Raw genomic sequence first — 14,977 nt, 5'->3', positions numbered from 1 at the left:
CGGTAAATACCGCGGTGGTATTTACCGAATCGGTAAATACCGAGGTGGTATTTACCGATTCGGTAAATACCGAATCGGTATTTACCGAATCGGGAAAAGAAAATCACATGACTGGATGAAACAGCCAATCCTGTGCAACCACACCCCACCCAACCAGGAAGTGGCCACACCCAGGCAGGTGCACACAATCAACAGACTCTGGAGAGGCTTGGAGTGCAGAGGAGAGGCAGGGAGCCAGTGCCTGTTTGTGCAGCTCAAAATCATCATGTCCAGCCAGAGGACACAGAGAGATGGAGGGGAAAGGAGGAGGAAGATGAAATTCAGCCCCAAGGAACTCCAGGTGCTAGTGGAGGAGGTGGTGAAGCAGCACCAGAAGCTGTTTGGGAGGCAGTCCCTGCAAGTGCCGGAGTCTGAGAAGCGCACTATATGGCTGGGTATCCAGGCGCAGGTCAATGCTGTGGGAGTGACCCACAGGGACATTGAGGTACTCAAAAAGCGCTGGTACGACCTGAGGATTGTGACAAAGAGGAAGATGGGGGAAATCCAGAAGGAGGCCAGCCAGACTGGAGGTGGAATCAACAGGGCACCTGCCCTCACCGAACTGGAGGAGCTGGTGGAGGCAACAATAGAGCACGAGAGCGTCGTGGGGCATGGAGATGCCGACAGCTCTGCCACAGCCGCCACCCAACAAGGTAAGATGAATGCACAGCAATGTAGCCCCTCCTACCCCTATCCCACATCCCCCATTGTGAAATGAGTATCCCACTCCAGTCCATGTGTTAGTGCAGACAGGCAATGCATTATGGGAGATGTAGTCAGGGAACCCCCAACCATGAAGTGAATAGCACAGGACAACAATGCATGGTACACACATTAGCCAAAAGCAGGCAGAGGACAATGTGAGAGTGTTACATGAATTTATTGTGATGCTTGCAATGCAGCCCTTCAGGTACACTGAGCTGATGTTGCATTTCTGTCCACAGATGTAACATCGCGCAGGACTGCACATGGTACAGGAGAGAGGGCACACCGGCAAGACAGGTCAGCTCTGGCCAGCACGAGTACTGCACAGCCAGCATCCCCACCACCACAGCCTGCATCACCACCACCACAGCCTGCATCACCACCACCACAGCCCGCATCACCACTCATGCATGAGTCACCGCCCACATCACCACTTGCAATTGTGATGGCGAGGAGGCGTGCTGCTGGCAGGTTGGCAGCGTTAGAGACCTCATCCGACGACAGCAGGGGCCCGGAGCCAAACACAATGCCCCAGGATGGGAGCTATGCCACTGTGCCCTCCACCTCACAGGGAGCACACACGGGTGCAAGACGGCGCCGCAGGTCGCGGGTTCAGAGTCCACCAGCAGACGGTGACAGCCATGGGGTCTTTGCGGGACTCGAGGGCAACATGCTCAAGCAGCAGCGCCTACAAACAAAGGCAGTCATGTCAGTTCAGCGGCATGTGCGGGGACTGAGAACCACATTCAAAAACATGGACAGGAACATCAGCGCAATGGCGGCGGGGATTACTGACATGGCAGCGGGCCTGCGGGACGTGTCACAGTCCATGAAGCTGTTGTGCAGCAAGTTAGACGCAGATAGAGCTGCAAGGTGCCGGGAACGGCAGAGGGGAGACAGGCACACCAGGGCACTCAACCGCCTGGCAACTGCAACTTCACTACTCTGCCGGCGCTCAGTGAACATGCAGGAGGGCCTGACACACTGCAGCAGCGACGTTACTAGGGGGATGGTGCAGGTCACCAGTGCCCTGGAGGTGCTATTGACCAGTCAGGCGGCCACAAGTGGTGCAGGGGATGCTGCTGAAAGCATCGACACCAGCAGCAGGAGCAGCATAACACCCCCGGTCCCAGAAACACGCAGGAGCAGCAGGCGGCATGGGGCTGGCACCAGTGAGGAGGCTGAATCCGTGCCATCCCACACTGTAGCGCGTGGCCGCAAACATTGATGCTGCACCGCGTAGCAAAAGACAATTGGGTGACGTAACCCTGGACTTCAAACTTGTCAATACGCAATGTTGCCAGAATGGCATAATCTTGGTTTCGTGGCGTAGTGCCGCATTATTAAACTACGTCATGACATACAACAACTGGCTGTGTCCCCTTACTTACTCAGCAATAGTCGCATGTGATCTCTGCCCGTCTCTCTCTCCCATCTGTTGCTGTTGGCACTCCAGCAGCGTTGTCCTCTGGCTGACCTGAATCATCATCATTGTCCTCAAAATCTGTTAGTTCCACCTCTGTACCTCTCTTTGTGGCAAGGTTGTGCAGCATTGCACAAGTGGCAATGATCTTGCAACAGATGAGGGGTGTGTACTGGCGTGCGCCTCCGCTTTTGTGGAGGCAGCGGAACCTGCTTTTCAATAGTCCAAACGTGCGCTCCACCACGTTGCGTGTAGATTTGTGTGCCACGTTATATCGTCTCTCACTCTGGGTTGATGGGTGTAGGTAGGGAGTGAGGATGAATGACCGCACGGCATATGCACTGTCGCCTAGGTGAGTGAAAGTGAACCATCAGTCACATGTCTCAATACACTATGATATGCAAGTCTCATGGGGCGTCACTGTTACTTACCTAGCAGGTATCTGTCTCCAAATTCTCCAGCAAGCAGTCGTGTGTAGATCCCACTGTTCTGGAAGATGTAGGAGTCGTGGGTGCTCCCAGGAAACTTCGCTACAATATCAGTGATGATGTTCCCTGCATCGCAGATTACCTGCACATTGATGGAGTGGGTGGACTTTCTGTTCCTGTAGATGTGCTCAGTGGCAGCTGGTGGGCAGATTGGGATGTGTGTGCCATCAATACAGCCAATGACATGGGGAAACTGTGCCATGTGATAAAAGTCAGTTTTAGTTTTCTGCAGTTCAGCCTGTGTGTTTGGGAAGCTGATGTAGTGGTGCATTCTCTGCATCATGGCATCCAGGAACTTTCTGAAGAAACGGGACAGGCAACTCTGGGATACACCGCCCACCGCAGCTATCACCCCCTGGTAACTGCCAGATGCGAGTAGATGTAGGATGCAGAGCACCTGCACATGTGGTGGTATGGCATGTGCCCTTCTTGTTGGCTGGTCCAGGAGTGGGTGCAGGTCCCTGATCAGGTCCATGATGGTTTGTGGGTGTAGCCTGTACCTTTCATGTATCTCTGCGTCAGTCTGTTGAAAGAGTGTGATGCGCTGTCTGTAGATGCGTTCCTCCCGTCTCCAAATCCTCAGACCTGCTGCCTGTAGACGTAGGCGCCTTGCAATGACATACAGAGCGGCCATGTTGTCCACGCTGTTGCATTTTGGGATTGCTCATATGCACTGTTGATGCTTACCACCTGCTTTCAATCCGTGTTAATTACCGACTCTTAATTACCGAATTTCATGGATTTCTTAATTACCGAATTTACCTACATGTCTTTTTCAGTTTTACCACTTCATATTTACCACTTCATATTTTCCACTTCATATTTACCACTTCATATTTACCGATTCGGTAAATCTGTATTCGGTAAATATGAATCGGTATTTACCGCTTCATATTTACCGAAAACTGGTTTTTGGCCTCCTACATCTCACTTGACTAAATACCGGTCGGTAACGGCATATTTACCGAATTTCGGCCGTTACCGACCGGTATTTAGCTACCTACATATGGCCCTTAGTCCTATATATTGTATTGGGAGAAGAAAAAGATGTTTACTTCTTTTCTAAAGGATAGATGCTTATCAATCGAACAGAGAGAGGGGGGTAGAGAGGTCCACATTTTAGCTGCTAACGAGGAGAATGCTCTGATCCCTTGTTACAGGAATATAACACAACAAACCCAAATAACAAATAAATAGCACAATACAACACACCAACGAAATGCAACAAAACAACAACACACAGACAAAAAAGACAACACAAAAACAAAACTCACCATTACAACACTTCACATATACAATAAAGCATTCCAGTCACAACATAACCGCTACCACAACTGCACTTCACAATAGCACACCAAAACAAAACCTCAGACGTTTACAATTGTGTTGTGTTATGTTGTATTTTTGTTTTCTGGCGTTGTGGTGTGGTGCTATTGTGCTGTGATTGTGCTTGTACATTGTGTTGTTGACTTGTGCTCTGTTATGTTTTTTGGCTGTATTATTTTGCTCTGTGCTATGTTCTTGTGTTGTGCTGTGCCCGGTAGTTGCTTTAGCAAAGTCAAGGAATACCACTACATTTCCAACCAAAAGTAGCACATACCTTAAAAATCCAGGAGACAAACAACCACTCAGAGAGATTGAAGGGTACATGTAAAACGAGGATCTACCGATAAATTAATTTAACTATATGGTATATTCTTTTTAGTGAAATCGAATTAATGGGACTCCAGAGAATAAAACTTTAAAAAGTCCAAGGGGTATATTCACAAGAACGTGTGCTAAACATCACCAAAAAATACTAACGCAACTTTACACATCGCAGCCTATCCCGTGAAAATAACCCCATGTCAACGTGGAATTCACAACACGGCGGTACCATGCGATAGTCCGCCGAAAACGCGGCCAATGTCCACGATACAACCACCTCGACGAAGATAAAAACACAAACCTCAACGTGAAAAAACATGCGATGGACCAAAGCGCGATGAGGAAATCAGCGATAAGCAGCGCCAGGCCTGCAATACACACATGGCAGGTGGGAAAAATCACTATAAAAGTAGAAAAAACACTCAAACACAAACTGACCAACACCCAAGCACCATGGAGGCAGCCGGAGAATGCATAGAGGACGAGCGCAACCCCACAAGCACCCCGGATGACCAGCCTGGGACCTCGGGAACAGGTAAGGGCAAGGACAAGAAGAAGAGGAAGACTAAGTTCAGTCCGCAGGAAAACAGGATCCTAGTCATGGAGGTGATGGGACACCATCAACAACTGTTCGTCACCTCTAACGTGTCATTGGACACCAAAAATTGAATATGGCGGGACATCGTAAACAAGGTGAATGCTGTTGGAGAGCAGAAGAGGTCAATGGACGAGGTCAAGACGCTGACTGACATCATGCGCAAGACCAAGGATATACTTGCAGCCAACCAGAATGCAGCAATGCAGACTGGAGGTGGGAACCCAGAGCCACAGCTCGTGCTGGATGACATGGAGGAGCTGGTGTCGACAGTCATCAGTGTGGAGACTGTGGCCGGAGTCGGGGGACTGGACACTGCTTGACAGGTCACAACACAACCGCAACAGGGTGAGTGACCACCAGGTACTGGGGGGACAGGTGGAGATGGCCACAATGGCACTCATGCACAATCAAGCAGAGCACAGTGCACACCCACAATGACTCTGGGTCATGGCCCAGATCTACAGACTGTCACAATGTACAATGTCATGCTGTCTGAATGTCAACATGTACCATGCGGCTACATACATGTGGACACATTTTAATACACCATCTTCCCTTCACATTGCAGGGGCACCGTCAGCACCTCCTGCAGAGCAGTCCCAGACACTCTTCACTGATGACGAGGAGGACACCCCCAGCATTAACACCCAAGCCCCCCAAGACATCATTGACATCATCCGCAACTCACCTCCAGGATCAGGGCAGCTCAGCTGCATCGAGGAGACCCCACCCACTATCCAAACCAACCAGCAGGTGGCACCCACAGCCCCGGCTGTCGCCCAATACCCCCAGGAACAACACATGGCCTTCCAACGCCGTGTGCTGGAGGGCCAGAGGTAGACAGCTGAGCAGGTGCGGGTGGGGCTCGACATCATGGCTACCATGCCATCCATGGGTGTATAGGCCCGCTACATGGCCTCCAACGAGCCCTGACTGACATCACTGGAGTCATTGACGTGGAGAGAAGAACACCTGTCCCCTCATAGGGGCTCCAGCGAAGCCAGCCGTGAGTTGGCACACATGCAGACGCTCTTGGAGAACATGGTGTGGATGGAGGCGGAAAGGATGGCAGCCGCCGCTGCACATCAGTGAAATGTAGCTGGGATCTACCATGCCCTGCAGATCCTCATCATGCCATTGCTGCCACAAGGCGTGGCGCTGAAGACTGCTGCTGCCCCCACACCATCCACATCTCCGCCCCCTGGTGTGTCAGTGCCTCACAGTGCTGCAGGCATATCCACTCCGGCACCGGATGTGTCACTGCCACACAATGCGGCCGACAATCCTCCTCCGGCCCCTGATGTGTCAGTGGCACACAGTGCCACAGCCGGTACTGCAACAGCCACAGGTGGGGTAGAGCACACATCCGAGGACAAGGACGTGGATGGGTTTGAGTTCAGAAGGAGGCACTAGCATTAATTTTCACCACCTGGACTGTTTCTGCTTGGTGCTGCACATGGCCCCATGACCTTCCACTGACCCCCAAAACACTCCGCTGCACTCACCTTGGACTGCGACATGGGCTGCCATTTCCTGTTCGATGACCAATGACACGGTAACCAGACTGCGGACTGTACCCTTCCTCTTCCGCAGTACTTGCATCCCCGGATGGACTCTGGCTGGCCCTCCACGGGCCCATATTGTGGGGTGTGCTTGCATGGCCCTGTACCGCTCCAGCTGCAAAACTCCACAGGATGTGCAATAAACATCCAGTAACGCACTGCTGTGTCATGTCTTTCATCATTTATGTATGAATGCGTGGATGGATGTAGGGACAGTGATTTCCCTTATGTCAATGATGCTCATCTAGTGGGATGCCGGTCACAGTGTGCTACATTGCCTATTGTGTTGCGGGACACTACAACAGGGACACACGCATTAGTCACTTCCTTGTCCGGACATGGACTGAACCACGCCCAGAGCCCCCGAGTCATTGTTGCAAGCCCTGCGCTGGTCCCGCGTACGCCAGGCCAGCCCACTCAGCTTACGCTCTGAGAGGGGGCCCACATAGCTACCTGTCACAGGCGTACTCGCTGGTGGTGTGCAGGTCACTGGTTCAGTTATCAGCATGTCACGGACACTCCCTAAGGGCAGGTTTGCACACACACCATACCCATCCGGCACAGGCGTCACAAGCCATGTGACCCCACAAATATAAGGGGCCGACAACGTGACATTCCCCTCTGCCGGTGGTGACGGACGCTCCACGGTTCTCAATCATAATTGGCCCATGAGTTGTTGCGCACAGGGTCAGTGGCACCCGAAGCCTTCCGCCCGTCATGGGCCTACCACCACGTGGCGCTGACTGGGGTTGCACAGGGTTAGTGGTACCCGAAGCCTTGCGGCCTTCACGGGGCTACCACCACGTGGCGCTGACTGGGGTTGCACAGGGTTAGTGGCACCAGAAGCCTTGCGGCTGTCACAGGCCTACCACCACGTGGCGCTGACTGGGGTTGCACAGGGTAAGTGGCACCGAAATAACTGACCGGGTGTACAGCCTGCGATGATGACGTGTGCACAGATGTGGCCTCTGCCATTGATGACTCAAGACTCAGCGTCATATGTGGGACCTGCTTGGTTGCGGGGCGGGTCCGCATGATGTGGACCATGTTATGGTGGCGGGTCCAGGGCCTGGAGCTTGCACAGGCACGTGGTGTGCCCACTGATGGACACACCGATGACAGCAGGTGAGCAGTGTGACCTGGGTGCGCAGGGGCGGCGGTGTCTCTCTCTCCCTTCCCTTCCCTTCCTTTCCTTCCCTCTCTTTCTCTCTCTGGCTTTCTTTCCTTCTTTCCTTCTCTGTGTCTTGCTTCTTTGATGTGCGCATGACACACGTCCTGATTTTGTGCTTTATTTTCCTAAGCTGTGACGTCGAGTTGTCCCTGACGGACCCGACAGGAGTCTTCCGCATTGGTGTTTTGTGTTGTATTTCAATAAAGTTTTGGGTTGTTACTTCAGTGCTGTGTGGCTGTTTCTCATTCTTCAGGCCACACATGTGTGTTTATTTTTGGCAATGTGCGTCATCATGCACTTTTTGTGGCTCTTGTGTTGTGCACGGTATGTGTATGTCCAGGTGGGCGGGGAGGGCTGGGGGTGGTTACGGTGGGTGTTGTGGCCCTCATGGGTATCCGCGTTGCATGATCATTGTCTCCATGGCATCTGTGGGTCTTCCGGTGTGGCTCTTGGCTGGGCTCCCTTTTATGCTGCAGGTAGTCGTCCTGCTTAACACCAGCAAAAGACAGGTGTTAATTCCTTGCTGCTACCGCGGCTTAACGCCTGTTTTTGGTTCGCATCGCAGATCTGGCAGGTCATTGTGAAAGTGGTGTTGTGGTTTTTTTTGTGTGTTTTTGCACAGGGACGCCTATCTGCACCTCATTAGGGTTAGTTGGTGGTGTCCACAGTGGAGATACATTTTGAGGCAGTTATCGAGGGAATACTGGCGATGTCTGCAGTTTGCACCGGCTTGTGAATAGGGTGTTAAATCTATCTCCACTTTTGATGCTTTAAGGTGGAGATAAAGCGAAGATAAGTCCTTATGAATACACCCCCATGTCCTTAGCCTCTTTTTTGTTATTCAAAATGAACAAATGCCAACATATTTTTCATGATATAATATAACCACTTCAGGGAGTACACTTCTTCAGTTCACTGACTGTTTAACAGAATCTCACTAAAAACACAGGAGTCTAAACAAGTACTTCAAAAATTAAGCACTACAGAACAAAATTAAACATTGCAATTCAGATTGTCTTTATGCATAGTGAAAAAAATTGTTAGAAAATGAAAGTCAATTCTGCCCTATTCCAATAAACATTATCAAAGCGTTTCGGAGGTACTTATATAGTACAACTACTGTAGCACCAAGTTTTGTTACCAATATCACAGAAATACCGCTATTATCAATTATCTCTAAAGCAGCACATACAACAGAAAAAACAAAAAAATTATGTGGTAATGCTTTTGTTTGTATTCCTATCGGTCGCTCGATAAAATGTCAGTTCTATTTATCTAAATGTTAAAAAATCGCTGACCATGTGGAAATGGTGCACTGATTCTAATTCTATATTTCCTCCCTATGAGTAATAGTAAAGACAGTATCTATACTGCATTAAATATGTGTTTAAATGCCATGTTGCTTACAAAGTGTACAAAGGTTAGTCCCACTAATAATTAACAAGCATAGGCAATGCCAATCGGTCCGGCTTTAAAGGAATGTTGTATGGTAATCTAAAGCTTTACAAGTAAATAGCATGGGAATGGACAAGTATTTGTGTGGCAGCAAAGAACTGTAGAATAATATTGGCGTTGGTTTAAATATCAGGTGACAGTTGGACTGTCAAGTTATCCCTAAACATTCATGTAGGTTGATGACTGCCTTCCATCCCACTCTGAGAGCCTTTATAGCATTTACTCTGTACCGCTTACCACTCTGAAGTTTTGTAATAAAGCCCTTTAACTGCTCAATGATCTAGAAGTCAATTATTGAGTGCACCATATTACTTAATGAACTGTTTTTCTCTCGTAATGGATGTTTGAGGAGGTGCCATAATGTGGGTACACACTGCTTCATGAAACTGAGGTTCAACATCATGTCCAGCCCAGTAAACGGTGAGAGAATCGAATAAGGTAAGTTTTGATGTGTCCAAATTTTGGGGTATGGTTTTGCTCCCACACAATCACTGTTTCCACACTGCTTTATTTACTGTTTGAATGTGTGTCGTTAATGCTATTTCAGTTAATGTTTAGAGCACTCTTTTGTATATGACTGGAGGACTTATTTAAATTAAGTATCTAAAATTATTCTGAATTTTTCACACTTTTTCCTTAAAAAATATTTTAGCAGTTTCATTTTGTCATTATGTAAATCATATGTCTTCATTTTTTAAATAGGTCTCAGTTTTACCTTATAGTAAGTGCGTTTCTGTGCTGGGCCTCTAATTTTGATGTTACAGCTCATCCAATCAGCGCTCGCTTCATTGGGTGGGTGGCACTTCCAGGTGTACAATGCACATCTGTTTTTAGTCAGTGTCAAGATCATTTCCTTTAGTTGGTGGGGCGTGTCAGCCCTATCCTGAATGTTAGCCCTCCTCCAGAAATAACCTTCCAGAGTGCTACGTACCACCCCAATGAAACATGTTTTACCAGCAGCAGCCAGGCCTTCGAGGACGATTCACCTGCCTCTCGCAATATCGCACAACAGGAGATGAGCGCTTCAATGGCTCAGGGGTTTGTTGCTGGGCCTCATTTATGAGTATTTGCCTTCCTGCAGCGCTGCCCTACAGCAAAACAAATGGGAGGAATAGCCCGTATCTATCAGATGCGGCGCATTCCTCTCCTTTTACCCCTGCGCTGGAGCCCAATGGGCTGCCGTGCGCCAACGCAGGCATCTTTGCATCATGGTGCAAGGAAGCCTGCATTGTGGGGATGATTATTTTTGTGCAGGAAGGGAAACCTTTCTGCACAAAACCAATCAAAAGAGGCCTTTTCCTCTTTCTAAGTCTGCTGCAGAATGAAAAAGGAAAAACAAGGAGGAATAAAGATATTTCTCTTCTTTGTGCCTCCCTTATGCCTCCCCTGGGGAGGCGTACATTTTTGGCGCGGCCTCAAAGTTACGATTTCTCATAAATCTGGGGCAGTTTCAAAAAGCCAAGGATGTTGCTGGGAACGCCCCCAGCCACACCCATCGAACACCCCTTTAATGCAGAAAACTGTGTTAAAGGGAACAATATTTAGAAGACAGCATTATTTTTAAAAAGTGGCTTAGTGCTGCCTGGAAAATATGAAGTAGGCTCATGTGCCAGCGGAGCGTCACAAAAAGTGACGCAACCACGGTACAAGGGGTTTATAAATAAGCCCCTCTGCATTTTCTCACCCCCTACCTTGCTTCTGAGTAGGGGTGTGCAAAATTCACTTAATTTCCTTTTCTGTAATTATTCAACATTTCAGCAAAATTACACATAATCAGGTAAAATGCAAGTCTGTCATTCAGGGCTATATATCAGTATTTAAATATATCCTTATGCCAATTTTTGTTAATGCATTTTGAGCTAATAAATAGTGCCATATAATAAAATCACCAGGGACAACAGCTGCTCAAGTTCTGTTGTTTCTGTGTCTTTGCGGTAAAACGTTTGCTGTGAATGCGGAACATTTTTACCATGAATGATGCAGAACTACACAAAGTGATGTAATTTGGGGAATTTCGTGTAACGAGGGTAACGTGAAATTTCAGAAATTATGCAAAATACTGTCATTTAAATTTCGCCCAGGGCCAGTTCTTTCTACTCATTGACAAACTTAAGCATTGTTAGTGACAGCAGAAAGAGAGGAGCACTACTAGATTCTAAGTTAACTTTTTATTACTGCAACACAACCGCATTATCTTCCCAAACTGTCTATAGTGCAAGTGACAGAAATAGGCCTTGGGCCCTTATCTCTGTGAGCATTATTGTCGCGTGATAGAACATTCACAGAGAAGGTGAGCACGGTGTCTCAGTCCAAAAGCCATCCCTCCAAACCTCCTCTGGCAGAGTCTACACCTTAGATTAGAGGATGTTCATACATCAGGACAATATTAGGTACCTGTTCATTTTTCTTCACATTTGCCTTACCCGTACACGAAAACAAGCCCAGTGATGGATGACTGTTACAATGTTAAGTTACAAACTACTGTTCTACAATAATTACACGATAATATCATCCAGTATATCAACAACATAAATATTATGAAGGTAAGTATATAGAAGTGATGGTAAATGTATTGTACCTAAGTCCAAATCTATATAAAACAATGATATATCTATGTCCTCACAGTACATACCTGTGGAGTTAAGCATATTGAATCTATACGTCTGTTTACATACTTAATTTCACAAAATTGTGGTAGTTGATATTCTGAACAGATTTTGGCTAGGACAATATTTAAAATGTAATATTGTGGTAGAAGGCCATCAAAGACTTCCATTTTAGTGGCTGGTGTCAATTGCTTTCATTGGTAATGCTTGAATTTTACTTTCTAATCTATTCCTCTTATTTTCTAATGTTCACAGCCTATAATTTCAGTCATAAATCCTTCTCCCACCTCAGTATTCCTTTTGGATTTCTTACATTTATGAATTAGTACAGCAGTACGTCATCTCTATGTTCTCTATTACCTACAAACCCCCTATTTAGGACCTGTACACATGGGTGATAGTAGGGGTTTCTGGGCATCATTACCAATCTCACTTGATGCGGGGGGAGGTTAGGGGAAATTGGGACTAATGATCCATTAGCAGCCTCCCTCCAAATATATTAATCAGTAAATCAGTGCATACTGTGATAATATTTACACTGTGAATTTTGATATGTTTTATCAGATTCCAAATACTAATCCATTGCCTCAATATAACATATGCCCACCCTGAAAGAAATTTATTTGTAACAAAAGGGCACCATTAGAAACATTCTCAACATATAGTTTTCTCTATATAAAGGAGGAAGTGAAAGAGAGACAGCCATTCACTCACTTCAAGTAACAGTCGTGGTAAAAGTCCTATTGACTATTAGAAAAGAACGTAATAGAAAATAGCACAATTTTTCGAGATTATTGTGGCGTTACACTTCGAAACCTTAGAACTCAGACAAACAAGTGAATTTGCCGGACACTAGATTTAACTCATGGTTTTTGAGTTTGTGTCTGTTAAATGTACTTTGAAGATGGTTGCTTCCTCAAGACGGTGGAGTAATATCTAATATCTTATTTATTTCTTTATTTAGTGTTTTATATAGCGCAAACATGACCCTAAGTAGGGTATCAGAGCGCTTTACATTTACATCTTTAACTTAGAACAACATGAACGTCAAGTAGGTTTAGTAACAATACTCCATGTACAGCAAATTTCAAGAGAACAGTTATGTTACCAAGTCATAATTAATTGTACATTGATATGTGGGAGAAACATTAGAGTATTAACGTGGGAACACTGCTGCTTTCACCCCTAACACTAAACATATAATTGCAGGAATTCCAGCATACTGAATAGTTTTTCCACTAGAGTGGAATCTAAAGTCAGGGCAATCCACAAATGCTAACTTCGTGATATAAGATTTAGAAATTCCAAGCACAAATGCAACTTTTCCCAGTAGTCACACTTAAAATTGCAATGACAAAGCAAACCGGAAACTCTGTTTTTACAGAAACAGAGAGCCCTGTGCCTTCAGTGGTGTTTCCTCTTTTGCCAACAATTATTCTTCGAATGACTGTTTCCCTCGGTAGCTTGTTTTCCAGATTATGTTTCTCTGTATCACAAAATGTGTGCTTTGCATCGTGTGTTTGCTGGTCGCTGTCACTCTGTTTACATTCCCACCCCTCCATTAAACGGGGGTGCAAGGCACCCTTCTACTTTACAACAATTAAGGACACCCATTCATATTTTCTCCACGGCTATCTATCTATCTGGCGTGTACAAAATGCTACACCTTAACCTAGCATCTGGGAGCCTAATAATACAGGACATGACACAAACAACCAAACAGTCTCTAGATAATGAAACAAATACAGACAACAACTAAGCCATTTCCAAACCGTGACAATCATTTTCAAATATTTCCTGATTATTGTATATCTTCGATTTGTTTAATCCAGTAGCCATTAAATAAATAACATATGATCTGACAAAAGAAAAATAGATAATACATGCAATATTTAGTAATAAAATAAAAGTCTCCTAAAGTTACATTTCTGGCATGGAGAAACGATATCTCTCACTAATACAAAACACAATCTCAACTTCCTGTTAAGCCTTCGGCAATGTGGTGGTTTAACAGTGCTTGTCTTTTGCATCGGAAACCTTTCTGGTTACCGCACAGTTATCAATACTATAATAGATAAATTGAGAAAATAAAGAAACCTAAGAAGGGGTGGTTACTTGCAATCAAACAATTAATTAGTGGAAAATGAAAAATAACTGAATATATTAGATTTTCCTATTTATATCGGAGGCCTGCAGCACATTTATAACACTGTAAACTTTGGATCACAGTGGTTTTCTACGTTCGTTTAAGAAACATGTAAAGTATTTTTTTTTTAAAACTTAAAACTCGAGAGATAGTGTTAAGGTGCCTTCACTTTTCGGGCAGTGGTAATTGTTTTGAAACTTTTACATAGTGCTTACTACCACCTGGTTTCTCATATCAGTAGCTCAGCTGACAACACATGTTATCAATGCAAAATGTAAGTGACATTTGAAGTGCCCACACAAGTTGTTGAACTACAAGTGCCACAACTAATATTTCGCTTTCTACGCGTGTGTCTGATAGCAACCTGGAACAGTCCCACAGTCTGACAACAGATCAAAGTCTAAGTTAGACATTGACTGACCACGTTGCGTGTGGGAAGCCGCCGCGCTTACACCTTAAGCAACAAAACACAAGCATCATTTAGCGTTGTCGTTTGAACAATACGTCAGTTTGGTATGATCCCAGATCTACATACAAGAATTTGAAAATACTACAACTTATAGAGAATTTGAAAATTTATAGTGTACTTGAATATCAATTGTAGGGATGTTGATGTCTAACAAGCTCTTCCTTAAAATGTGAATTTAAAGGTATTTTACATCCAAGTCCCTTCTAAGCCTTTCTCATTCTGAGTTCTAACACGTACACCAACCACAACAGCTGAAAATATCCAGTGCAAAAAAGAGCAATCGCGAAGGAGGAATCGTACTCACCATATGGAACATCCATATTCGAATTTACTTGCGCGTTAACGTTGACCATGTCTCAACCGCCAATCCACCAAAATGTTTGACGAAAACTGAGAAAGCATAACAAAAAAAGTTCTGGGGAAAAGAGGCCAGGTATTATAAAAAAAGGGAGGGAAGCGTGAGCCGCCTGTTATCTTATTGATTCTCCTAATCAGGACTAATGTGGGTGGAGATGTTAAATAGTAACCAATCTCTTATGGAAACGAGCCTGCAAGGTAGCCGTAGCTATAGTAACTGGCAGGCTAGAAACTCAAACATGACTTTTTACTGCAGTGTTTCAGGGTTAATTCACACCTTGTTTCAATAAATGAATGCCAGTAGGAGCAAG

The 14,977-nt window shown here is 45.8% G+C and overlaps 1 protein-coding gene across 2 annotated transcripts in view; it reads right to left on the bottom strand.

Annotated features, from left to right (window-relative positions):
- HNF4A (hepatocyte nuclear factor 4 alpha) overlaps window positions 1–14,768 on the bottom strand; it is a 572,114-nt gene extending 557,346 nt beyond the window's left edge. For both annotated transcript variants that reach the window (XM_085619322.1, XM_085619324.1), the window contains exon 1: window positions 14,614–14,768. In XM_085619322.1, the coding sequence (XP_085475448.1) occupies window positions 14,614–14,662 (49 nt within the window). In that variant the 5' untranslated portion in view covers window positions 14,663–14,768. The remainder of the gene's footprint in view (window positions 1–14,613) is intronic.
- Between the last annotated feature and the right edge of the window lie 209 nt (window positions 14,769–14,977).

This window comes from Triturus cristatus, chromosome 7 (assembly GCF_964204655.1).
Source record: "Triturus cristatus chromosome 7, aTriCri1.1, whole genome shotgun sequence".
Taxonomy (NCBI): domain Eukaryota; kingdom Metazoa; phylum Chordata; class Amphibia; order Caudata; family Salamandridae; genus Triturus; species Triturus cristatus.
This window is presented reverse-complemented; position numbering and strand designations above follow the sequence as displayed.